Source organism: Drosophila navojoa, chromosome 2 (assembly GCF_054131105.1).
Source record: "Drosophila navojoa isolate 15081-1374.11 chromosome 2, UAZ_NAV_1.0, whole genome shotgun sequence".
Lineage (NCBI taxonomy): Eukaryota > Metazoa > Arthropoda > Insecta > Diptera > Drosophilidae > Drosophila > Drosophila navojoa.
The window spans coordinates 10,812,568-10,840,362 of record NC_142890.1 but is presented as its reverse complement, the minus strand read 5'-3'; the positions used below and the strand labels follow the sequence as shown (position 1 = coordinate 10,840,362).

General features: G+C 34.4%; 2 protein-coding genes and 1 long non-coding RNA gene across 12 annotated transcripts in view; 2 read left to right on the top strand and 1 right to left on the bottom strand.

Annotated features, from left to right (window-relative positions):
* how (protein held out wings) overlaps positions 1 to 23,190 on the top strand; it is a 41,561-nt gene extending 18,371 nt beyond the window's left edge. For 3 of the 10 annotated variants that reach the window (XM_089256526.1, XM_089256528.1, XM_089256514.1), the window contains exons 3-9: positions 4,041 to 4,174; positions 10,963 to 11,079; positions 13,398 to 13,538; positions 14,017 to 14,113; positions 14,450 to 14,803; positions 18,115 to 18,683; positions 21,456 to 23,190. In XM_089256526.1, coding sequence (XP_089112652.1) covers positions 4,041 to 4,174; positions 10,963 to 11,079; positions 13,398 to 13,538; positions 14,017 to 14,113; positions 14,450 to 14,803; positions 18,115 to 18,224 — 953 coding nt within the window. In that variant the 3' untranslated portion in view covers positions 18,225 to 18,683; positions 21,456 to 23,190. Of the gene's footprint in view, positions 1 to 4,040; positions 4,175 to 10,962; positions 11,080 to 13,397; positions 13,539 to 14,016; positions 14,114 to 14,449; positions 14,804 to 15,903; positions 17,673 to 18,114; positions 21,011 to 21,455 lie in introns of those variants that run through there. The other 7 variants (XM_030388530.2, XM_089256522.1, XM_030388543.2 and 4 more) reach the window with 7 other exon arrangements.
* Positions 20,947 to 21,457, bottom strand: LOC149092132 (uncharacterized). Its single transcript, XR_016196247.1, has 2 exons — positions 21,311 to 21,457; positions 20,947 to 21,014 (listed from the first exon to the last, which is right to left on the bottom strand). It is a non-coding gene; the product is annotated as an uncharacterized LOC149092132 (long non-coding RNA).
* A 2,800-nt stretch (positions 23,191 to 25,990) lies between the features above and the next one.
* Positions 25,991 to 27,053, top strand: LOC149092131 (uncharacterized). The gene is made up of 4 exons (XM_089256581.1): positions 25,991 to 26,217; positions 26,368 to 26,504; positions 26,608 to 26,746; positions 26,808 to 27,053. Exons 1-4 carry the CDS (start codon positions 25,991 to 25,993, stop codon positions 27,025 to 27,027), a joined length of 723 nt encoding a protein of 240 aa, XP_089112707.1. The 3' UTR covers positions 27,028 to 27,053.
* Positions 27,054 to 27,795: the final 742 nt, after the last annotated feature.

Genomic DNA, 27,795 nt, shown 5'->3' with positions numbered 1-27,795 from the left:
GCAAAGCGATTTTGTGTGCAAATTCTCAAGGCCGAGCAAGGCATTTGTGGAGTTCATGCCAAATGTGTGCCTGCAGTTGGTTTATGGCCGGAGGCAACTGGCTTAATTGCAGTGGCTATGGCACACAACCGTCGGCATTCAAGCCGAGCTTGAAGCGTTTTTGTTTCTTTATGTATTATTTGATGGCATTACGGGGCGTTTGTCATTGCTGTGACAATTTGTTAAACGCGGCTTGTCACCCACACGATCAGCGTTTTGGCATTGTTAAGGCCAAAATACGCTGGCAACACCCACGCCGTTGGAGCCCACGGTGCGAGTCATCTAATTCGTGGCCCGAATGGTCTTGCATTCATAAATTAGCTGCTCGGTTACTTGGCGGCTAATGTATCGCACTTGAAGCAAAGTCGTGAGCCAATGCAAATTACTGCGCTCCAGCTGAATCAATCAATCAGCTGATCTGCCCGCGGTCGCCAAGCTGTGAGCTGAGCTCGGCATTAATTTGGTTTAGGTGTCAACTGAGCTAACTGCCTACCTGACTGCCTGACTGCCTGTTTGGCATATCTTATAAGATTGACAAGCTGGGATTAGATTTTGGCGTGAACAAGGTTGTCTGCGGTTATGTGGAAGCAACAAACAACATGTCTGCCTATAAATCAAATGACAAAGTATGGTAAAAACAATAGATTCCACTTACATTATAGCACTTCTTATCAAATGAAATGATATAATTCAAATTATGCCATTTGTTCGTTCGTTTAATTGTATTTAATGTGCGTCTATGCGACGCCTTTGCATAAAGCGCGAAGAGCAAACAGCGGAGCGGAAAATCTCTTGAGACTGTGAGCAACAAAAAATTGCACATAATATAATTTAATTTGCTTGGCAGCGCAGTGGAAAATGATTTTCATTTTCACCAACAAAAAAAAAAAGAGAGAAGAAGCAGCAACAGCAGCAGCAACAGAAAACAAGCAGAAACATTATGAACAGATATAAATAACAAGACATGGCTCGTTCTAGCTGTCCAAGCACATTAAGAGTCGGCCAAAGAACTCATTAAGCGATGCGAGTGAAAACTGAAATATTGAATACAGCATGGAATTTGTCGCAATAAACAAGCATCAAGTATATACATACATATACATTTATACATACATTTATATATGTGCGAACAATTTGTTCTCTGCGTTCCGTTTAATAGATGTTCAACAGCAAATTAAGGGCAGTTCGGCGAAAAGCTTTTCATTTAGTTGGCAACATTTTCCTGCGTCTCGCACGCAACGTGAGCAATTTTTTGTGCTGCAATCATGAAATCAGCAAGCTGAGATCTGTTCAAGCATAAACGCAATCATGACAGCTGCCAATTTTAATCGGTCAAATGTCAAATCGTTGGACAGACCCTGACAACAAACTGAAGGAGATGTGTGGCACACGAATTAGATGAATAAGCCGTGGAATTGCATTTGCATATGACACAGCTGGCCCCAGGCGGGGGGCAGTATCATAGAATCGGATTAGTCACTGGCGACGGGCCGAATCGATATCAGCATTTAGATAAATTATAATAATTAAGACCAAAGTCGATGCGCCATATGCGCAGGCAGCTTAATTAATAGCTTGCCTTTAGCGACTCCATGGCTCTCTTGCTCTCTCTCTCGCTCTCTCTCTCTCTCTCTTCCTCTAGCTTCACATTTACATATATGTATATGCATATATGTATGTGGTGTATAATTAAACCCCATGTCCGTTGCTAAGTGACCATTTAAGGGCATTGGGTGAGTTGGCTTGAGCAGGTTGTCTATATGTAGGTGTCGAGCGGCTAAACCAATCTAATAATTATCAATGAAAGATCTTTTGATTCATTAACAAGTTCTCGTTCTGCAGTGCTTATAAAGCAGTTGCTGTTTATTAATAAATATATATACATACATACATATATACTATATATATTTGTATATCTATTCTTATTTTTTTCAAACTGTATCGCTCATTCATTGGAAGTGGCGGCACTCTTAATGCAAGTCAAGTTTTAGTCATAATTTACATGTGTCTCGCTTATGACTCTATCTCTCTATCTTGGCAATTCAAATAGGCGAACACGGCCATATAAGGCGCACACACAGCGCTAACCAAATTTGGTGGCAAGCGAACTGGCGAAAAGAACTTGACGCTGGCGTGTGTGGGCAACATTTAAGTATTATTATTATGTTGCTTATTGTTTTGTTGATAGTTGATTGTTTTCTCAATTCAAATCCCGCACACATTGTCTAAACTATTGAAGAATGCTAACGAACTCTGTCCGAGAAACATCTCTGATCTGCTGTTGTTGTTGTTGTTTTTTCGAGTTCTTGTTCAAAAATAGACGAGGGCTGCCTTTCAGCCATCTTGGCCATGTGTCCAAACATAATTTTGAGGGCTTTATGACGCCCTTCTGAGTGCTGGTCGGCAGCGCCTTTTACGCCCAGCTGCCACATTTTGCAACATTTTAAATTTAGACTTGTGTGTATTTTTTCTAGCGCTGCTGCACTTTACGAGCGGCAGCGGAGCGTCAATAAATTGTCAAATTTTATGCATGGCGATTTTACATTTGGCAGGGATATTGCATTAGTCAGCCGAGGAGGAGGGGAACGAAGAACGAAGGCACAATGAACAACAGAAACTGGGCCAAGATGCATAAAACTTGAATATATTAAATATATAAAATATTTCCTAGAACATTTTCACTTTGTTGGATTCTTGAAGTTCACTTGAATTGGATATAAATTTCGTAGTGAAAATTTGCACGTTTCGTTGCGGCCAACGATTTGAGCAATAAATTTAAATGTTTTCAATAATAAATAATTGCATATCGTAGAAGGAGGTGCTTTAAGTATTGTATTGCCATAAGCAGAATGAATTAACCAATGTGTTATTTTGCTGGCCAACTCATGCAGCAAATTGATGACATACTAGACCCCCTAGGCGTGAGGCACAGTGGCTGCTTCTTAAGTCATGCCGTATGACATGTGCCCAAGCAAACACACCCACTATTAAAATATACATATATATATATATATAGCTGTATATATCTATTTCAATTGTCACATAGATCATAGCGAGACTGCCCTATCGTTCTGGTGACAAATTATTGGCCATTGTATGGGCCGGCTATAGTCGGGGGCACATGCCAAACTTAAACAATGCAACTGCGTCGAGTCCCAAACAACAACAACAACCAAATGTTGATCATATCAATTGTAAAGGCGCTGTCAACTGGCACAGTTGGGGGGCGACAGTGACAACGTCGACGTCGACGTCGACGACAGTTAGTCGCTGCGGTAGCCCAAACGCCAAATGTGTGAATTATGGCGCACAATGAGGCGTATGCGCAATTTGGCATTGCATTTTACATTTATTTAACACAGCTCTGCGCCGCTCCGTCCCGTCCGCATCGCTGTAATTTGAAAGGCAAATGCATGCCATAATTCGTTTATATATAAACCAAATGATTTCACTAGCTGACTATATATTGTTAATGGGGCCGTAGAGGTAAGGTATCTGCTGTGCGTCTGTGTGTTGACTAGTTTGCATCTAATAAATTAGCGGCATTAATATAAAGTAAACATTCACACGCCATTAATGGCTTGTATGTGTCGTCTATGCATGTATATGTATATGCTGGGGGGCAATTGTTGCTCGAAAAGTCAAATGAAGCGTCATTTAATACGCACATTTAACTAAATGGCAAATTGCTCTAATGACCGAGTTGAATGATTAGCCACATAGTTGTCAATTAAACAAAAAATAAAATAAAACTTGTTTTGCACTTGGATAGCAGCATAAAAGACAAAGTTTTTTTTTTTTTTATTATATTTTAATTATTCATACAAACATTTTGGCTGTAAGGCATTTTAGAAACTTTTATCGAATCACACTTTGGTCGTAATAATTTTGAAGTTTTATAGGAATATTTTATAGGAATATTTTTATAGGCATATTTTTATCTTTTTAAGTTAACGCATTTTAATTGCCAATTCATTAACAATTATTTTCTTTTATTGCAGAAATTGCACGTGTTCGTGCCTCCCTATTCCAGATTAATGGCGTTAAGAAGGAGCCCCTCACCCTGCCGGAGCCCGAGGGTGCTATGGTAACGCTGAACGAGAAGGTTTATGTGCCAGTGCGTGAGCATCCAGATGTAAGTAAACACATTTAAATATATAAACATTCATGAATATATTTATATATGTGTGTATGTATGTATATATATTGGGAAACGATCAGCGATGATCTAATTTATGAATCGAAGCACATTTGAAGCGCTTCCGCTAATTAGAATTGACAGCGCGGCCTGCTCAATGGGCCCCAATGAGCAACTGGTACACCGGAAATCGCTTTAAGGTGCGCCCTCTAACAGTGCCCAAAGACCACGAGACGCTGCTGCAACAAATGGGCGGTTAGGCAACACTCTGGCAGACACGCACACGTATCTAGAGGGAGAGAGAGAGAGAGAGAGAGAGGGAGGGAGAGAACACACCTTTAGACAGCTGATGGAATCAGTCGGCTGTTAAGTTGTCCAAAACATGGCAATTGCCGCAGTACGGCGGGGCTCGCCTTAAGACTCGCCAAATGCAAAATGCGTATCAGTTCACACACACACACAACACACACACGTGCATGCACATTTACATATGTATGTGTGTATGTGTTTAAAATGGGTTAGACAAAATCAGTGAAGCGTTTTAGGAAGTCGCTTGACGTCGTCGTCGCCGTCGTCGTTGTCGTCCGTTGTAGGCGTTTCGTTTCCCCGCCCAGCCAAACGCCATGGCAAATTAGAATTTGATTTAATTTTATGCAATTTCAAATGCTGTTTTTCTGTCTTTCTCATTTTAATTTGTTATTGTTGTTTCGTTTTCATTTTGGAAAATGTTTGGGCGTAGTTTTGCCTTATTTATGGCTGACAGCATCGCGAACCGAGAACCGAGTGAATTTATTTCATTGCTTGACACAATTAAAGCATGTCTTTCATTGAGGGGCAGTTCGTGCTCCACATAGCTATCTATTTGTCTATTTGCTATATATATTTATAGTTGTATATATATGTATATACATGTTCAATTTATAAAGTTTTTATTGGCTTATTTCGAGACGAGCCATCACTTAAAGCGCTCGATATGTAAATATGCTTGCTTTAAGTTGCTAATTAGTTAGACACGCTTAAATCTGTGGCAAATTCTCGCTGGCGAAAGTTGAGACTATTAGTTACCCTATAATTTGAGACAAAATGCAAAGTATTATCTACGTCATATACTATAGTATATGTAAATATTTAACGATTATGTCAGATTGACATAAGATTCGCTTCGAAATTTCACTATGTATTGGCTTGAAAGTTGAGCTGATTTAACTTATTTAATGTGCATTTCTCTAGGGTATTAAAAATTAAACACTATTTAAAGTCAGCAACTTCTACTTAATTAATTTCTGCCGCTGCATTGCATAAGCCGTTAGCCGTTAAGCAGCAGCAACTGTTTTGCATAAAGTTTTTTAGTTAGTTGTTTTTTTTTTTTTTTTTTTTGTTATCTCGTCTTTTTCTTGATTTTGCTCCTACAAAGAGCAGAGCGATTTGATTGTGAACGAGGCAAGTCATAAATTAGAAAACGAACATAATTTGATGCTGAAACAGAGCAAAAGGCTAAATCAAAGTTGCTTTTGATGATGCTGTTGTTGTTGTTGTTGCTGCTGTTGTTGTTGTTGTTCCTTGTGCTTTCCAAATGGAAATTGGCACAGCTCGACCAAGATTTACGATCACAGGGCATAGGTTTTATAGATCTTTATATATACATATATAAATTTATTTGTATATCCACATATAAAATATGCTCAATTTTGTTTTATTTCTTTCGACTATTTCGGTTTTTTGATATTTCAGGTGTTCTCTGTATTTCGTATGCTTCTATTTATATGCCCATCGACCAGTTGAAGATTTTGTTTTTGTGACTGTGCGCGGGTGTGTGTGTGTGTGTGTGTGTTCATCATTTCGATAAATCATTTCATTTAATTGCAATATTTCTAGCTCGATAGCTGAACATGAACATTTCTGACATTTTTCTGCCGAATGACCGAAGCCAAATGTTTCCAAGCAAGACAAATTGCGTTTCAGGTCGCCAGGCAGGCAGGCAGGCAGGCAAGAAAATGCAACAAGTTTTCACAATGTTTATTGTCCATGCAAACACACACACACAACACACACACACGCACACAGTCATTGATATGTTTATACATAAACACATAATATATTGTTTATATATGTATATATTGTTTAGCCTCGTCATTGCTCATAAATTAAACCACTGAGAGTTAGGACACAGCGGGCAGCATTAGCCAAAACGTTTGCACGAAAAATAATAGCAGTAAATAATTTCAACCATATTTAACAATGTAAATAGTGATTTGTCAGCCGTCTGACAAGCGGCAACAACGAACGCCATGTAAATGGACAACAATTTGTCAACAAGGCTTATGTCTTATGCGAGTGCATCGCATTCGCATTGCATTCTGCAAGCCTACAAAATGCAGTCTCTCTTAATGCGCTCAATTGTTGCTGCTGCTGAGTGTGTCCAAAACATAAATACAACTTAATTAACGTCAACAGCAACATCTGTTGCAAACAAGCCACAGCAGCAACAGCAACAACAACAACAAAGGCATTTAACAGTTTACAATTAATTACTGAACTAGCTATTAACACATACACAGACTTGTATATAACGCATAGCTCCAGTTGAAGCTGTCCCACAGCCCAGTATTTATTTCAAATGCACTCTCGTCTCTCTGTCTATCTATGCGTGCGTCTCTTTCTGCTCGCCTGTCAACACAATGCTCAATCGTCCCGCGGCGTTCGCTGAGCGCCGAGATAAGTCAGATAAAAGATGAAACTTTTATTAAAGCTGCCAGGCAGCTGTTTAAATAGTATCAGCTTAAGTTTCTTCGCTTTTAGTATTTCAGTTATTCAAACGGCTGGCAGTCATGGCAATAGCTAGAAATTGTTGTTGGGCAGCTTGTAAAAATAAACAGATTTTGAAAAATATTTAAATAAGTAATTCATACGGGTTTATTTGAATTTAATGAAAGCCCTTGCTATAAAAATATTTATAGACAAATATCCAAGAGGATTGCAAAAGTATGGGATAGGTAGAAAATAAAAATAGAAATGAAAAAAATAAAATAAAAAAAAAAATAAATAAAAAAAAATTATTAAAAAAAAAAAAATAATAATAAAAATAAAAATAATAATAATAAAAAAAAATAATAAAAAAATAAAAATAATAATAAAAAAAATAAAAAAAAAATAAAAATAAAAAAATAAAAATAATAACAAAAAAAAAATTATAAAAAAATAAAAATTAAAAAAAAATTAAAACAAAAAAAAAAAAAAAAAACCAGTAAAAAAAAATAAAAAAACCAATAAAAAAAATAAAAATAATAAAAAAAAATGAAACAAACAAAAATTTAACACCCCCAGACCTTTTCTTGAGTGGAACTATAAATTGAACTAGTACTTGTGACACTTTCTCAGTTTATGAACCACCAATAAAAAGCCTTAAGATTCAAGCACCTTCGCAGTTTTAATATTTTAAAATTCACAAAGCTGGCTAAGCTGAATACTATGCTAACAGCTGCTGTCCATTAGCGGACATTACTAACTGCTAGAGTATTTATGTTAAATTGTTTGCAACAACAACAGCAACAACAACAGCAACAACAACAACAACAGCAGTAACTGAGCTCAGCTCATTTGTCGCAACATTTTGCACACTTTATGCATTGTGAGTGTCGTAAATATATTGGCAATTAATCTGAAAACTGCAGCGAATTGGTCATGAACATAAAATGCTAATTATATGCAACAAAAAAAAAATGCTCATTTTAATTTTTGAGTTATTTTATAAGTAGTACAGCAGTTCACAGAGGGGAGGGAGGGGAGGCCAGCTGGTTTTTCTTTTTTGTTAGATGTCAAACTGTGATTTATTTTTCCGCGAAATATAGACATACTTTTTGTATTACATTCGCGTATAATTAAGCACACGCACGCACACTCACACACACACACTCACACACACACTCGCATTCACACTCACACTCTTATAAAGAGAAGACATATAGATTGTATGTTTGTTAAAATGTACTTATACAGATTTGTAATCCATTTGATCTGCGCCGCCTGGCTGCCTAGTTTTGCATTTTTTGTTTCCACTTAACTGGCGGCTAATATGAAAAGATGTTTTGCTGTTGAAAACTATTTGTAAAACTGTTGCGTCCATTTGGCAGCGTGAAAAACCTGAACTTAAGAAACAATTCATTCGATATACATACATACATGCATATACATATGTATGCTATATTGGCTATATAAATAACATATATAAATTTGGCTTGATTCTGTTCTGTCTGGCTCTGGGCAACTGTCACGTGCTGTTAAGCGGCTTTTACAATTGTCCGTTATTATGATGGCAACCATAGCAGCCATAGCCGATTTCCATATTGATTCATTAATTTTTAAATTGGGTCCATGCGCGTCTTTCTCTTCTTTTAGGGGGCGACCTGAAAGAGTCTAAAAAAAGCATCTTATGCCCTGCTGCTGCTGGCGGCTTATCAATTGTTTGCGCTGCGAATACATATAAGTATTTAGTACATAATGAAATCATTCTTATCGCTGCTCGCAATCAGAGAGGGAAAGCCAAAGAGAGAACGAGGGGGGAGAGAGAGAGACTGAGAGCTCCTGTTCCAACGACTGTAGCCCCTTTTGTCTGCTAACAGCATTTTTGAGTCGAGTAAACAACAATATTAATAAATATTGTTGCTGTTGCTGTTGCAGTTTTCCACTTGAGTCGCATAAGTGCCACTGCACTTATTTCATAATTGATTGGAAATTAAAGGGAAAACTCTTTACAATTGATTAACTGAATTACTTTTAATTTGGCTGCGATTAAATACTTGATATACGTACTTGAGCCCAGCTTTTGTTAATTATCAGCATCGAGTGTCGTGTGTTGTCGTTAAGCCAAATGAATTCGAGTTTCAATTAATTGCCTGAAACAATTGCGAATGCAAATATTTACAACCTTTTCATGAAAGGTTGAATTTTACGCTTGTTCTGGTTCTGTTTTCAAACGAATCCGTTTAAATGCACATTGTTAAATTCCTAATTAAAATTTGTACACAGCCATTAAGCCGTTAACAGCATTTACGCATCTGCAGCAATTCTCAATTGATTTGATCTCAATAGTTGCCTGCAGCAGTTGGTGCAGTAAGCAACAAGCAGCGAACAGCAAATGCCAGCAGATATATCTGTATATGTATAGATTTATTTATCTAGATAAAGATTAATACACTTACATGCCCGACAACAACGAGTGCTGCTGTTGCCACTCACATCATCGTCAATTCAATAACAACAGCAACAACAAGAGCAGCAGCAACAACACATATCACATCATCAGTTTGGAAATAAAAATGAAAATACTCTTGCAGCGGGTATTATTAATTTGTCAGCAAATGTAATGATGATGTAAAGAAATAAGCATTCAATTTTAGAGTCTATGTATAAATGATCGATATGAGCATTATATATGAATTCTCAGATTATAATCCCTAAATTTGACTTAGGGAAAAGTAAATCAGAAAGTTTAAAAAGAAATAAATCTAAGAAAGTAAAAAAAAAAAAAAATAAATTGTAAAGAAAATTTAAATTAAATATAAAAAAAATAAATAAAAATAAAAAATAAATAAAAAATTAACTAAAAAATTATAAATAAAAAATATAAAATAAAATAAAATAAAATAAAATAAAAAAAGATAAAAAAAATAAAGTAAAAAGATAAAAATAAAATAAAAAAAGATAAAAATAAAATAAAAAAGATAAAAAATAAAATAAAAAAGATAAAAAAATAAAATAAAAAAATTTAAAAATAAAAAAAAAAGAATAAAAAAGAAAAAATAAAAAATAATTAAATAAATTACAAAAATCGAAGTCGAATCGAATATGCATAACAGAGTTATATATTCTTATAAACCTGTTAACCAACATCGCTTCCAAAACTTTTTATAGAGTATATGATATTCGTTCTGACACACTTAGCCTTGCCTTTTTGCTAATAAAAGCCAAACTGCGCCACCAGTAGGTGGGTGGTCGCCTCAGGGCTAGAATTGCGCCATTTTCAATATATATACGTATATACATATAGAAATACCTTTATATAATTGTCTATATAATTCAGGTTAAATTGTTGAGATATTCGTCTATGAGTGTGCCTAATAAATCTACAATCTGATCGTCTAATTTACGAGCATCAAATTACGCTCGAGGGCGTGGTTAGAGCGCAGGCATGAAGCATATGATAATTGGCTGCTGGCTCATCAATTACACAGCTGTTGGCAAGAGCTCAACTAGCCGGGCCCCGCTATCAGTGTGACCTGTTGTCAGTCAGCTCTCGACCGAAAAGACCTCCCTCCTCTACTGGTATTTTGGTATTTGAAATGCCTTTGACTGTTGCCGCCGCTAAGCAGTCGCTCATGCTGCCGTTGCAGTTGGCAATCTGGCTGGGAGTCTGGCTGATTGGTTTATCGTGGCGAACTCAGGCGTGTCGCCTTAGGTCATATTACGTCTTTTGTGCGCTTGTGCATTTGTATTTTGATTTTCTTACTTCTCTCCACTTTGATTATAATTTTGCTGGCGCTCCACTCGACTCAACTCGACTTGGCTCGACTCGGCGAAACAGAAAATAATAATTTTGACTTTGAAAGAATGTTTTGTGCATTGAATTGAATTTGGTTTATGAGTCAGCCTTGCCATTAATGTGATTTAAATTCATATGAGATCAACTTGTGGCATTAAGACTTTCAGCTTAATTTGTTATTATTATTATTCCTATATTATATTTGTTATAATTGTTGCTCATTTCCTGTCATTTCTTTCCGTTTCAGTTCAACTTTGTTGGTCGCATTTTGGGACCGCGCGGCATGACAGCCAAGCAATTAGAACAAGAGACTGGTTGTAAGATAATGGTACGCGGCAAGGGCTCCATGCGGGACAAAAAGAAGGTGAGTTTTTTACGCACATCTGTGCTCTATATGGAAGACTCAGGTCCAGAAAAATCGTGAAAAACTATAAAAGCAATACAGAGGAATTTAAAATTTCATTGAATTAACACTTTAAATGCCAATCAAATATCATCCCACCACTGCATAGTTTGCATGCCAATCTAATAGCGCCAATCACCCACGCAGAGCACACACACACACACACACACACCACACACACATACCCAGAGAGCTAGCTATTACTATGCAATCAAAGCACATGGCAAATTCAATTTAAGATGGTATTTTTCTGTCGAAAATTCCGGTTGACATTCGGTTGCTGAGCCAAAATGAAAATGATTCCCAATTAAGAGACAAGTTTAAGTCCAATATGAATAATTGAGTCGTATACACATCAGATTAGCAGCCAACAAAAAATGACAGTTCTTAAATAGAAATATCAAATATTAGATAATATAAGTTGTTCATTTCATTTAATTCTAATATATAGTCAAAAAATTTGTCACTCCTCAGCACTCAGGATGATTTAATTTCCTCTGGCGTACGTTAAACAAACAAGAAAATAAACAGAGCTAACATGATTAAATGTATTTTCGTAGTTTACCAATGTGGAGCGCATTTTAAGCAAACACACACAGAGAGCGAGAGAGAGATAGAGAGAGGGAGGGGGTAGAGAATGAGAGGGATACACACAATAAACACACATAGTCGGAGCAGACAAGCCATATAAAAGTGAACACTTTTATAGCATTGCAATATTTTGATAATTTAGTAGCTATACACAGTGAGTGAGCTGACACCCACTCAGGTGCTCAGTGTGGACGGCTTGCCTGGCTGGCTGGCTGGCTGGCTGACTTGCTGATATAACGTCAGCCAAAATATATATATATGTGTGTGTGTGTGTGACTCATGATATTTTCATGAAAATGACAAGCGAGTAAAGCCAGCAAAAATGTTTACTAGCTGCAGTCAAACAAGAGATGGAAATACAAAAATATCTACACACACACATTCGCATATATTTTGCAGCAGAAACCCCTTAATATATACATATATATCTGAATACATATAAATCAGTCTCCATGCAACTGTTTGAATCAGATGTGTCCACTAAGTTGGCTCATTTTGCCGCTTGACAGTTCGTAATTTGACAAGTGGCTGGCTGGTGGCTCGAAATTAGCCAGGCACTGGACTGGCTGGCTGTCTGACTGTCTGGCTGTCTGTCTGTCTGATGAGCCAACTTCAAAAGCCAACTAAACTGACAGTTTCGCCTGGCACTTTGAGCTTAATTGATTAGAAAATTTTCAAAATTATATTTAAAAGCATGAGCAGTATATATCCATGCATATAAATAATGTATGTATTCAGTGCTTTCTTTCGCATTTTGGGTCAAAAGTTAATGAGCTGAGCAAGTCGCGGAAGCCTTGGGTTAACCATTAACAAATATTAAGCACATATTCTCACACATTTCGAGCGTGACAGCCAACAGTGCCTGTGGGCATTTGGCGTGGCCGCAAACTAAAACCGCCCCAGTCGAATTTTCAAATTTCGAACATTTCACAAAATCCATTTTACTGTGTGGCCACAATTAATTGTTTGTGGCCATTAGCGAACACATGCGCCACAAAATGTCCTCGGGCCACGGGCATTTCGCTGCAATTCGTCCGCATTCCAACTACACTTTGGCCGAAATGAGCGAAATAAGACAAGGCATACGATTTTATTGGCATTCACGTTTGCCGGGTGACGTTCATTGCCAATAAACTGTTGCCGCTTGTAATTGTAGTTGTGGTTGTGTTTGCGGTTTGCACTAAAAGATATATGCAAATATTTAGGTAGTACTCTCTCTATATATGCATAAGAGTGAGTACTAAGTCAATAAATACATAGAAAAATGGCTGATATAATGCTGTAGTTTTTATACGAAAAGTGATATATATACATACGAATGGGATTTCATTATATATATGTATATACAAATAAATGTTTACAAATATTATACTACAATATATAATATATAGCATGTATACCAAATTGGTATAATTAATTCCTTTAGATTTATAGCTATGATTATTCAATCAAAATGTATAAAAACTTAAATATTCCGGCAGTATTAAACTGCTTTCAAGTATATAATTTTTATAAGCAGAAAGATTAGAGCATTAGTCTGCGCTATCATAAAAACATTTGCTAGTATAACTGTGTGCTTAAATAGTTATTGTATAGAGAAAATATCAACTTAATCAGATTTTACACAATCTGCCACAATTCAAATGAAATTATATTATATATTATAAAATTTCTTTTATGCCTTGCAGGAGGATGCCAATCGTGGCAAGCCCAACTGGGAGCACTTGTCTGACGACTTGCACGTCCTGATTACCGTCGAGGATACCGAGAATCGCGCCAAAGTCAAATTGGCTCAGGCTGTCGCTGAAGTGCAAAAGCTGCTCGTGCCGGTAAGTGGATGCGTAATAGCTATAGCAAATGCCGACTGGCACTCTGCAAGTCTATCTTCCAACTCCCCATTCCTTCAATTAAAAAACAAAAATAAGAAAATTAATTTCAAAGAAAAATACAAAACAACAAGAGAGCAAGAGCAAGAATTAAGATGTTAAATTGTTTGGCATGTTTTTAATGCCAGTTGCCTATTTACATATATTGATTAATCAATTTGCTGTACCTATCTATCTGTATAAAATCAATAAATAAATAATTATCTCATTGCTAAAATTGTTAACCGAAATATTAATAATAATATTTTTTGTATATTTTCATTTCTTTTACCAATCTAATATGCTTTGATGTATTTTGTTTAATACATTGAAACCAAATATCTACTACCACTACTACACAAAAACAAAAAACAACACACACACACACATACACACATACACGCGCCAACACACACATGCGTACGCGTACTTGTACTAACAGCAAGCCGAAGGCGAAGATGAGCTAAAGAAACGTCAACTTATGGAATTAGCCATTATTAACGGCACATATAGGGACACAACAGCGAAATCAGTCGCAGGTACGTCAATCAATCAAGCTCTACATATAAGTCAACAACTATTTATACTCAAACAAACAAAAACAACAAAAGAAGCAAAACGAAAAAAAAAAGAGAAACAACTTTTGTCTAATACCAACAGCTAATCCCAGTACTGACCAAAAAAGAAATAAAATGATTAAACATCCACCCGGCTTCGATGGCAATCCGCAATGCATAATTGCTGTGTGCTCTATAAAAAAAAGCCAATCGAATCCGATTGAGATAGCGATAGTCGTGCTTGCTAATCCGTCTAACCAATAATGATATAATGAATATGTTTTCCTTTGAATTTACATGGATTTTCTATACGGACAGCTTTCTCATGCGTTGGTTCTCCTTCTGCTTCTGTTCTGTATCCCGCAGTGTGCGAAGAGGACTGGCGCCGTTTGGTTGCTGCATCGGATAATCGCCTGCTGACACCCACATTGTCCGGACTGGCCACCCAGATACGTAATCCCGCCAGTGCACCGCTCGGCGCACCATTGATACTTAATCCACGAATGACAGTGCCGACATCAGCGGCCAGCATACTGTCCGCCCAGGCGGCGCCGACGGCCGCCTTCGATCAGACCGCCCATGGCATGATCTTTGCATCGCCATACACCGACTACGCGAACTATGCAGCACTGACCGCCAATCCTCTGTTGACGGAATATCCAGATCATAGCGGTGGGTTATTTGCTAGATAAACTACTTAACTACCATATCGTATCTCAATAACTACAAATTATGATTTTCAATCAGCTAAATATTGATTCAATATACTCTTAACTATATGCGCCATAACTGTTGACACCAGCAAAAAAAATACAAAAAAACAACAAACAAAAAACACACACACATGCACACACACACACATCATTTCGAAAATTACACCAACAAGAGCAAAAAAAAAAGTAATATATGAACATCTAATAAGCCAGTTTATGAGGCGAGTCATAGATCAATTGAGTTATGGTTAGCCAAAGTTTTTAACTTCTATTACCGAGCCAAACAGCGAGCAATAATACTTACTTACAACACTTACACAAACTCACGACAGTATAAAGTTAGTCAACGACTAATTTGAGCTAAAAAAAAAAGAAAAGAGAAGAAGCTACTTTTGATTTAAAGCGTTTACAATTCCGCCGAGAATAGTCCATAAACTTGTGCACATTAAGCATACGCCCAGTTGCATGCTCAATTTATTAGCCAGCATTATTTCTTGTTTATTTATTTGGCTTTTCATTTTCAGTTTGTTTCATAATCAAACAATTGCCAAGTCACATTTATTAATTTGTTATTTGCATACTCTTGCAGAGGCGTATTCGTTATTTGATTCATAGATATAGTATATCTTCAATAACTGACCATATCTCTCTCTATTTAAAAGTCTACAGATATAGCTTTTTCCATTTGATTGCTTTTAGTTTTCTGTAAGGGTATTGCAATGTCGGTGTTTTGGCCGAATCTGTTGCTGCTTGCTTATGATCAAATAGAATTATGATTAGATTTGTGCAATGCCTAAAAATATGCAATTCAAACTTTGATTTTTTTTTCGCACGCTTTTAACCCTTTGCATCGCTTGCTTTTGATTATAATTTTGATTTTGACTTAACTCGATTAAAATTTGCGTTTATTTAATTCTGCATGAATCGCACAGCTAACGATCACATTTTTAATATATATATATCTCTATAAGAAATAATAATTAATTTCATTCCTGAATTTATACCTTTATTCTTTTAATTTTTGTTTATCTGAATTCTGATATCAAAAAATATTTACAGTTGGTCGATATATGCATGCCGGCTCCGTCTTTTGAACTTTTTTTTGTTTGCGTGCACCATGAATTTATTGATTGAAGTCCATATAAATTGTTAGTTTTTAGTACCAGCTTAATCTGTATATGTATTTATGTATGTACATGCATCGATATGTATGTGCGTATGTACATAAATGCAGCAAAAAAGAAGCAAGATTCTGGCGTTGACAGTGCACAACACAGGACATATTCAATAGATATTGAACGTAGTAATACTACATATTTAACTATAGCTACGTATATACATACATAAACACACACTTGAACATATATACGATTATAATTTATTTAGCAATGCACAACAACAAGAACAACAACAAATACTCAAATAAACAACTGCAGCTTCTCTGTAAGAAACAAACAAACAACTGAAAATATTGAACAAAAATGAAAGAGAGTAAAAAAAAAAAAATTACTCAAGTAAATATGATTATTGCTCGTCGAGAAATTTTTTGTTAGTTGATAGGTCGCAAACATTTCTAAAAAAAAAAACTGGCAGCTAACGATTGAAAAATAAGTGATTTTTAGGCGCTTAGAGGCAGATTTTTATTTTCATTTTATTTTTATTTTTGTTTTTTTATTTTTTTTATAATTAATGTTTTGGGTTTGTGTTTCGTCAGCTCTCTTCAAACAATTTGCAAATTTTCTACTTGGGAACATGAGTATATTCTAGTTGACAACAGCTGCAACAACAACAACAACAAACATAATGACGACAGTGAAGCAATTTGTTGGTTGTTGTTGTCGTTGTTGTTTTGGGAACAATGAGTATTCTACTTACATACATACTTACATACATACATACATACATACATAGACATGCATATTACTTAAAGCCGTCAACCAAGTTGCTGCAAGTTTTTTGTTTAGCCATTTAAGTAGTATATTTACAGATGTCTATGTTTTCTAGTTTTTTTATTTATATATATATATATATATACACATATTCACATACGCTTAGGTCTTGAATAACTTTTGTTATTTATTTACACTTCTCTTTGATTTAACGGTGTAGGTTGATGTTTATTTGAGTTGAATTTCTTATACTCATTTTTAAATTTTATTTCTCTTTCCTTTTTTGTTGGGTTTTCTATTTGAATTAAGTGCAATGTCTAGCTAATAGCTAATTAGTTTTGTGTGGTAGCAGTTAAGCGCAGTATTTATGCACACGTGTACCTTACGACAAGTTCAAGTTAAACATTTGATTTCCGTACCGTTTGATTTTTTTCCAGTCAGTGCCATTTATATTTCGTTTGGTAGCAATTGGCTAACAGCCGCACGTCGATTTTTTGTAGCATTTTAAAATATATTCAAATATAAATATATATAGATACATACGTACATATATATTAAACATTTTATAGTAGTGTATAGATGGAGCCTTGAATCGAGTTGGTGCTTAAACATTTTTGTAGACATAAGTTAGTTGAGGTTCTCAGGCAGCCGTCCAACAATATTTTGCACAACTAGTCAGCAAAAAGCGCGCATCAAATCACCAAGCAGACAGACAGACAGCTGGAGGAATGCTAAAGAACTGTAAAATCAATCATAATAATAATCATAATAAACATTTATGTATAGATATTCAGTAGGCTAGTTTGAGCTGAGCTGCCTTAAAGATCACTTATTTCGTCGACGTTAGGCCCAGTAGCAAAACAATAAGTAAAACAACATAAATACGACTCATTCCAAAGAAACAGAATTTAAATCTAAACAAAGCAAAGCAAACGAAAAGCAAGTGCAATTAACAATTTACAATAAATGTATTTAATTGTTTAAAATAATTGAAATTGGTATTTAGTAAATGAAACAGTGTCAGTGTTCCAACAGCAAATGCAAATTGTGTGTTGTTTAAGAGAGAGGAGGAGGAGGAGGCAAAAAGAGCAAGCATAAGAAAAAAATATATATTTCTTTCAATTATATACCATAATACATATATAAGTTTTGTAGACAATATACATATATACATACATGCATACCTGTCCACCTGTCCAGCTGTCCAGCTGTCCACCTGTATGGCTGTATGTATATGTATATATTAATTGCCTTGAATATTATATATATAATCCCTATATACCAATATAAACATATATAAATATATATCCATGTATACCAATATATATATATATATATTTATTTATGCACATATCTACATGTATCGTATCGTATATTTTAGTAGGCGCCCTTAAGCAGCAACGTCGTTTGGCGGCTAACAGAGAACACCCCTATCAGCGTACGACGGTCGGAGTGCCAGCCAAGCCGGCGGGTTTCATTGAAATACAGTAAAAAACTAAAAAAAATAAAAGCAGCACACTAGCAACGACAGCAAAACAATTTCTTGTTTCATCATATGAAACAAAAACAATTCATTAAAAAAAAAAAAAATGTATTTATCTAAAACAAGTTATTTAAATTTTATTTCACTAAATGCTTACAAAAAAACGATGAGTGTTATCGTGGGCCGCCATTATTATAAAAAAAAAACATTGGTCCTTAATCAATTTAGTTAAATTATGTTAAAAATATATTTTATTTATTTTTGTTTTGCATTCAATAACAAAAACAAAATTTCATTTTAATTAAAGTCTTCGAACAATTCTTAATCTAAATTCAAATTCAAACCAAATGCTGTGTGCCCTCCTGCTGTATGCACAATGAAACCCAGCCAGTCCAGTTGGCCAGGCCGGTCTGTGCAGCTCCGTAACTCAGTTAACTCAGTCCAATAATAACTCAAGCGCCTAACAGGTTAGTTGTGTTTCTACTCATCTATACAAATTGTTTTTTCTATATTACATTTAATATTTCCACACGAGGTGCAGTTGGCATTGTCCATCCTCCGCGACAATGGCAGCTGCACCTCTGCTGCGAGTTTTGATTCGTTTTCCAATCACTCACAAGAGATAAATAAATAAAATGAAAAAATATCTGAATATCTGAAAATATTAGTGCAATAGACAGAAAGTAAAGCCGCTTTAAGCTGTCAAGTATAAAGAATAACGCAAAGAGAATATCACGTTGTTTTTTATTATCTATTTTGTTAGTTTATTTTATTTCTTTGTTGACGACGTTGACTTGTGCCTTTGATGTTTTATAAAAACGAAAAGAGAATGAAAATAAAATGAGAAAAAAAATATAAGAAAAATGAATATATCGGTGAGAAATTCGTATAAAATTTCTACTGCAGACTCGAAAGCAAAAGCAATTTAGTACACTTTGTATTACTCTTTCTTAAGCCATATAATTATTATTATTATTATTATTATTATTATTATATTATATATATATCTATATCTATTGTATCTATGAATTATGAAATATGAATTTTATATGTGTATTTAGCGTTTAAGGCCCTGTTAGTCTGTAACATTTACCTTGTATATCATTTCAAAATGTATGTTGCAATTGAACCGAAAGTGTACCAGAATAAAGATCAATGACTTTTGTTGAAGTGCAACCCGAACACAGAAAACAAAAACAGCAAACAGCAAAAAATGCAATCAAGTCTTATGATTTCGTGTCTACAATGATTTTGGAAATGCCATCCGGGCATTCAAAAACAACGAAAAATCTTCTAACGCTTTCCAAACTTAACACTCCTATGTCGTCTCGCATAACTCATTGATCACCCAAAAGAAGACAATATATATATGTATATATATATATATATATATATATTAAATTCATAATTTTACTATAATCAAGAAAATGAAACACTTAACTTTTGTTTGCAACTCTAGTGCCTTAACTTAAGTACTTAACTTTAGTCCTAAGCTCTGTGTACGCGCACTTCTAGCCAGCGTGGGGCCTGATGTACTACTCTAACTACTACTACTAGCACAACCACCACCGCAACCACAATTGCAACCAACAACAACCACTACCATATATACTAGTCCGGGGCATAACTCTATGCTTAACGTCTGTCTCATCTACCCACTTCTTACACACACACACACACACACACATACACATATTAAACTCTCTCCTTAGTATTTAATTGAATAATGAAAATAATTGCAACGATTTGAACAGCGACTAAGCCAAATACCAAATACCAAATCCAAGTCTCCACCCACTACCACTACCATGTATACATATAAAAAAACCTAAAGATATATCTTGATGTGTATTTAACAGACTTAATCTATAAGCTTAATACGGTTCTGGTATCAGTAATACATATGTTTAATATAATAATATCTATCTAGACTAGTAAGATGAATACTTGTGTAACGTTCTATAAAATTGCATTTGCATTCGCTTACAAATCCTGATATAACTTTGCACACACAAACACAAACACACACACACACATACACTTACATACAGAACTATACAAATACAGATTACTAAATTGATTCTAATGCCATGCTGAAGAATGTCTTTGATTACGAATATTTGAATAAATAAAAGAAAACAAATTCCCTTACATTCAATTTAAAACAATGTAAATAACGCTTTACCTTGGCATTTAAAAAACAAATACTATTATTTAAACAAATCGATAGCCAATGCACCTGCAATTTTATTTTATATTTTTTTCTCTAATCTTTAAATTTTTTTATACTCTTTAGCATTTACATATGTATAAAAACCATAAAAATATCAAATGATATGTGATGTAATATTATTGCTAATTTCAACTAACCAAAGGCCAAGTTAACTAAACAAAGAAATTAAAAGTAAAAGAACAAAACAAATCGAACGTACAGAACAAAACAAAATTTTTAGTAAATGAATGTGTACGTTGTTTTTGTAAATTACTCGTGCAATTCCTTTGCAGCGTCTTGAATAACCAATAAATGTCTCTTAAATAACAGTTTGATAAAACAATAAACAATATACATTTAATACACATCGATTTGCACTATCTACGATTTAGTATGTGTTTGTTGTCTACATCAACTGAAAATGTAGTAAACTCAAGTACTGCAAACAGAATGTTTTTTTTCTTTTTTTCATTTTATAGATTTTATTTATTGTTGAGAAAATCAATTTGTTTTGTTGCAAAAAAAAAAAAAAAAAAAAAAAAAAAGAAAAAAACAATAAATGAATCCAAATAAATAAGAAAAGTTACTAAACGAAATCTTGGCCTGCATGTTGTGTGCCCTGCTCTTAATTATCTATTTACTGTTCTACACATTGCATACCATAAATACCATTATATGAACTATATAGAGACATATCTATATATATGTATATGCCCGCTTTCATTTAGTAACTTTTTGTGTGCTCATAATTCGCATATTAAAATATTTATATATAGTTTAGGTATTTCAATTATGAAACACCATAAACGATTTAACTAACTGCTAACCATTTATTAATACTCAATTTCCATTTCTATGACTTCTTTTTATTTACATGCTAACAAAAAAAAAAAAAAAAAAAAAAAAAAAAAAAAAAAACAATACATCTATATTTATAAATAAAAAAAAAAAAACAAAACCTATAACAAATCCACCAAAAACACATTAAAAAAAATACAACTACCAAATTTGCTAATAAAAAAAAAAGCAACGCCTTCACCTGCCGTCTGCGCCGTCCTCGTTTTGGTTAGATGCAATTGCCATTGTGATATAGCCGCAGCCAGTGCGAGTGTGCGAGTGAGATGAATGCAGCAGCAGCAACAACAACAACAACAAGGAGCAGCAGTCGCGGCAGGAAGCTGTGTGGGCGGCGTTGTGTGCCATGTTGTATATGGAATGTGATATGCTAATTGCAAGTAGTGCAGCAACTCTTGTCACTGACAAATACTAATACACACACACAGAGACACGCACACATATTCACACACACACACACACACACTTACAGACACGCCACATGCTGCATCCAAATACATTCAGCGTCTGTGGCCTGTTGCTTGTGCCTGCATCAACACTCATCTGTATGCAACAGCAGTAACTGCAACCGAAAACATCCAACAACAACAACAACAAGAACAATAGCAACAACATCCAATAACAGCAACAACAACAACAACAACCTGAAGAAGAAGCAAAGCAATGTATTGAATTTTGTGGCCATTTCTGTTTGCGTTTTGCCAGCCAGTAAAACAAAACAAAAAACAAACAAACAAACAATTACAATAATAAATCAAGCATAGTTTTATAGTTTAAATTAAAGAAGATGAAAAAAACAAAAACGCATATAAATAATATCTATTAACCACTTATAAGTTGTAGTACATAATGAAAAGAGCAGCGAACAAAAGCAAAAAACAAAAAAATCTAACAAAAAATACTTAATTCAACTGCAAATAATTTATGCATTAAACAATATGCATTTGTTTAAATGCCATTAGAGGAAAAAAATCAAACATAAAGAATATCATTTAAAGAATCTCATCTGCTAAAAAAAAAAGAAAAACAATTTATCATATTAAATTTTTTTGAACAATGCGATGAAGAATCTATTTTATATACATATATTATTTAGACTACACGAAAATTGTTTTATCTGTGTAATAATGAAAACACACATACACACACACAACTTTATACATATAGACATACGCACCTCGTCTACTCATTGTATAGGCAGCAAATAGATTGTTGTTTGCGCAGCTTATGTTTATGTTTATAACAAAATATATACAATTAATTTTTTTGTTAAATTGACGCAAATTCATTGTTAATGAAGTATTTCGATTATGATTATGTTACCATATACAACATGCATATATATATATAAATATATATAAATATAAATATATACAAACACATACACATCATTTTTAAGTATGTAGCTAAAGCGAAGCGCGTGAGCTTATTAAAATTAATAATTAAAGCAAATGATAATACAAACTACAAGTAACAGCCATATTTAGTTAATGAATAACGAATATCATGCATTAATAATGTACAATTAATAAATAAATAATTTTAACTTAATGTTAATATTGAGCTCAAGCACAATGTATTATACATAAAAAAAAACATAAACAAAAATAAAAAAATATATAAAAACAATTTTGAATAGTTAAACCATTTTTGAACATATATAAAAACAAATATATAATAACGGAATTCTTTAATTTAAAGTGAATGCTAGCAGTTATGAAGTGTTAAATTAATATACAAATAATTTTGTTTAAGAAATATTCTTGCTTTGATAGAGAAACTCTTTTAACACGTTCAACCCATTAGCAGCTAACAATCATAGCAAATATGCGATAGAAAGCATATCGTTAAAAAAGAAAAAAATAAAAACTATAAAAAAAGTAAAAAGGAAATTGCATTTAAATTATGGTACAAAAGAAAAACGGCTACATTTTATTTTAAATTAAAGAATTTTCCTTAATGCAGCTAAATGATAAACTATAAATTGAAACAAATATGTAATTAGTGTGCCTTTCAAACATATTGCGACTAAGTTAAATGTAAACTTATTTTTATAACGGCACTAATCAAAAGCAAAAGAAAAACTGAAAAGAAAACTAAAATTGAATCGCAATGTTAGGCAGCAGCAGCCAACTACAATATGAAATTAGAATGCAAAAGATGTGAAGCGACATACTCAATATATAAACAAACTAACAAACTATTCTAATGATAAAACTATCCAATTACTATAATATGTATATTTATGCTAGTAACGGCAATCGTGCAATCGTAGCAATGCGCACCGCCAGAATTATCCAATCTTTTGGTGTGCTGCCTAATTAAAATTCATAATCGCTCATTGGAATGTCGAAATTCAATAAAATTGATGATTGTGAGTAAAGTAAATACAGCCACTACTATACGTTATGATGTATGTAATCATGTAGTGCATAGGAATAAGCTAAAGCACTTGCATTGCTCCAATGCATTAATGTTAATGGGTAACATCTATTGCAAATAATATTCATTCGTTCAACATAATAACATCAGAAATCATACGCATTGCAGATTCACTGAATTCTTGCAATTCTATTCACACATGTTCAAATAATTAATAAATAAATACATATAACAGATATATGTATATAAATATATACGCAACTGTAACAAAATCAAATTAAATTATGTACAAGTTTTTGCATAAAATAAATGTTTATAAAAAAAAAAAAAAAATTGAGAATGCTTTTTCAGGGCAATCTGTTGTTGCGCTGCGTGTCACGCGTGTTGCAGCTGCTAATTAGCAACACAATTGGATTAGCTTTTGCATAACATTGTTGACCAACAAACCAATCATTGGCTATTGTTTGCCGAGTCGTTGGGACGCATGATGCATTTAAAGGAAATAAAAGAGCTCAGACTCCATGGAATTACAAAAGTCTCCTAAATATGTACGCCATGTTCCTCATTCGCTTTAGGTGATATTCAAAAAATTCATTGCATACTTGTAGGCGCCTCAGTCACAGCTACTCGCTGCTCACACAAACAATAGATGAGAGCTGCATACATAAGCAGCTTTCATTGGAAAAAATTTAGGTAAATTGTGGGTTACATAGAATTGCATAAACATCAGAAGTAAATTAGTTTAACGGAGCCATCGCAACACTGTTAAACAAAACAAAAATTTAATTCTATTAGAAGATTAAAATGCAGAACATCGAATACGTAGTTAGACTCTTTTTGCGGTTTGCAGTGCTGATTTTAGCACTCTATTCAGGTAAGTCCTTGAAGCGTTTACCTTTAAACTCAATGAAAATCCTGCGCAGGCAGATTTTCTGGTATTTACTTTTTTTCAGTACCCAATCAGGCTATACTCCAAAAGTATAATAATTCTGTTTAAAGCCACATTTATCAATGCAGTTTTTACAGCAAAATAAACTACCATATGCATATGTATATACATATCTCGATGAAAAACTGCGTGAATAAATGTTTCCCCTAACAGGATGCGGTTGATTGGGATGCTCGCACTTTTTTCAGCGGGCGGTTTCATTCGATTATTGAATTTACGGGCTTTTAAACAGTTTAAACGGTCTTTCGTTAAATACAAATGAGATAGCCAAAAGTCATTTGAAGGCAACTGAAAACATGCTGAACAAACTCTGTGTCTGCCATTCATATTTTATGCCGCGGCGGCTGCTATGGATTGATTGTATTTTGCATCTTGTGCTGCAGTGTTGTTCGAGCAACCCAAGAGCACGCATAGGTCGAATTTTAAATTAATTAAAAGACAAACACGGCTGCTATTGCTGGACGTGTGACCCAGTGATGTGCTCGGCATGTTTCTATGCATACGCATGGGTATAATATTTATTCGCACCATATATCAAATGTTATAAAAAATATGTCTACAAATATTACTATCTCTTCTTTACAGTGCATGATTTTACTTTAAGGCTCTCACTTTGCTTGTGAACATACACGTTCCATACTTAATTAAATCAATTACTTTTGTGCACTTGATTTTCTTTTTATTTATTTATTTTTTTTTGTGCACCAAAATTCAGCCTGCTTTTCAGTGCTTCATAGGCGATGAACAGAATTTCCATCTGCACACAGAATTACTAATAGGCTTGTTAAATGAAATGTTGGGATATCAAACGCATTTATCTGAGGTCATTTTGGTGCGTAGTAAATTCTGGAATCCTGCGTCTTTCGTTAGCTTTACAAAATGTATGACCATTCCAAACACCATTTCTTAAAAAAAAAATTTATTAAAATTTTTATTTTTTATCTATAAATATTTTTTTATTTATTTATTTGTATAAATAAAAAAACGGTTTTTTATTTTAATTAAAAAAAAAAAAACAATATACAATTAAAATATTTACAACTAAAACTTTTTATAGCATATGTTTTTTAATATTTTTAATTTGTAAAAAGGAAACAAAAAAACAAAGAAATTAGTGAAATTTACTGTCTCTATTGCCATCAGGGCCAAATAAATGGGCAACAGGTGAAAATGCATGCGCTGCATACAAGCATTAACAGTGCTCTGTTAACGGGCCTTAAATACAGTTGCAAGTGGCCAACGCTGTTCAGTTCTTTGACAGGAGGCAAATCGCAAGGATTAACAGTGAGCGATACGAATCAGACATTCAAATACGTACATAATACAAATAACTCTCAGATCAAAGTAGAAATAAATTAATTGTTATTATTGGCATAATGCATAAGGCGGTCATTTTTGTCTTAGTGTTCATCTGGCTTAGTTCACTTTTCGCCATAACAATTTCGCCAACTAAACAACTTCGTCCGCCACATTATCTAGATAGATGCGTCAACGATCAAAAGCAGGCTGACGAATGCTTCAAGAATTTGCCGTCACATCTCATGGAATTTTTGCAGCACCCAAAATCTGTGAAAAGCCAACAGGAAATTGTTGCCCAGTGCAAGTAAGTCGCGTTTGGAGTAGAGATGACTGTGATAATAAAGTTTAGGATTACGTTAAATAAATAGTTTATTATCAACTGGAACTAAAATTGAAGTAACAATTTAAAATTTAATTACAATTTAAAAAATACAAGACTAAAATTTATTCATAGTGTGTACAAGCAAAGTATGAAATGCTTTGAGGACTACTCAGCACGTTGTCTACATAGTCTCAGCTTATTTAAAAAGGGTGTCGATGGTGTTGTCAAGTTTTTCGAAATATTTTGCGCAGACAAGGACTTTCAGCGAGGTAAGAAGCACAGCTAAATGTAAATGATATCTGCTTTTATTTATTTTGTTTTACTTTTTTTTTTCTGTGGCCCAAATTTTACCACATCTTTTAATTTCTAAAGATTATATACGGTACAAGAGTTGCTTTGCGAATGCAAAGGAAGATTGGATAAGCTGCACTGCGAACATTGAGAAAACACTCATAGAAGAGCTGAACGATGACAAACGCAACGCTACCAATAAATTACTGCAGCTCTGTTGGTAAGCTGTGCTCAGTCACCTTATCTATCGATTAACTAATTAGCTATACATTTGTCTACAGCGATTATTTAGTATTCGAACAGTGCATAAACACTGGCGCTGCATATACGAGCCTGACGAATTCATCCAAATTTGTGTGCAAAGTCGTAAAAATGTTGTCGACCGAGGATTACGTTAGAAACTGTCCACAGTTGGAGGAAACGTGCGCCAGCACCCCTAACATTTACCTTGACTGGAGCTGTATTTCGCCCTTGGCATTGATGTTGCTAGTGCATAATTAAAATAGACGAAGAGTGTGTGATTCTTCCCAAACAACGATATTTCTATGTCTCTGTAAGATGAATTTTAACCAATTATCTATTTATATGTGTGTTGAATAAACTTTACTATGGTATGCAGCTCGAAATCAATTGCTTGTTTTGATGTAATTGAAATGGAAACAATTTTTCTATGAAGATATGCAGTCACATGGATTATACTTGATATACAAAACATTATTAACAATAATTTGATTCGAGTTGAGGTCAGTCTTTAAAGATGATTATGCAAAATTTAATTCAAAGAATTACGTACAGGAATAAATAATTATTTGTTGAAAATATCGCCTTTAGTATAAACGACGGTGAAATGTGCGGCAGACCAACATTAACTTTGCTCAGCGCCTTCTATAAAAATACGTAACGTTCGTCAAGTGGTGAACGATGCGAATAACAGCAGTTTAACAGAGCTCTGTTAGCGTGCATCAAGCCGCACGTGTAAGGCAGTTAAAGTATGCTCGAGGTGGTATTCCGTTGAGCACGCAAACATTTCAGTCAACAAACCGAAAGGCATGCGTGGCCGTCGCCAAGGAGCATGCGTTGTTCCTAACAGCGCTCAAGCAGAGGGTTAGCAGAGCTCTGTTAGTCAGCCTTAAATATGGAGCGAATTGGCCGAGCCGATTTAGTTGCTCGGGAACAAGCGAATTGCAAGGACATCGCGTGCATACGGCACACGGAATACGAAATACGAAACAATCATACTGAATAGCGGGCAAATGAAAAAGCGTAAAC

Excerpts from the sequence above, each read along its gene's own strand:
- LOC149092131 (XM_089256581.1), top strand. The coding sequence starts at position 25,991 with ATGCATAAGGCGGTCATTTTTGTCTTAGTGTTCATCTGGCTTAGTTCA. Across the intron at positions 26,218-26,367 it reads GAAATTGTTGCCCAGTGCAA|TGTGTACAAGCAAAGTATGA; the intron begins GTAAGTCGCGTT and ends ATTTATTCATAG. Across the intron at positions 26,747-26,807 it reads AAATTACTGCAGCTCTGTTG|CGATTATTTAGTATTCGAAC; the intron begins GTAAGCTGTGCT and ends ATTTGTCTACAG.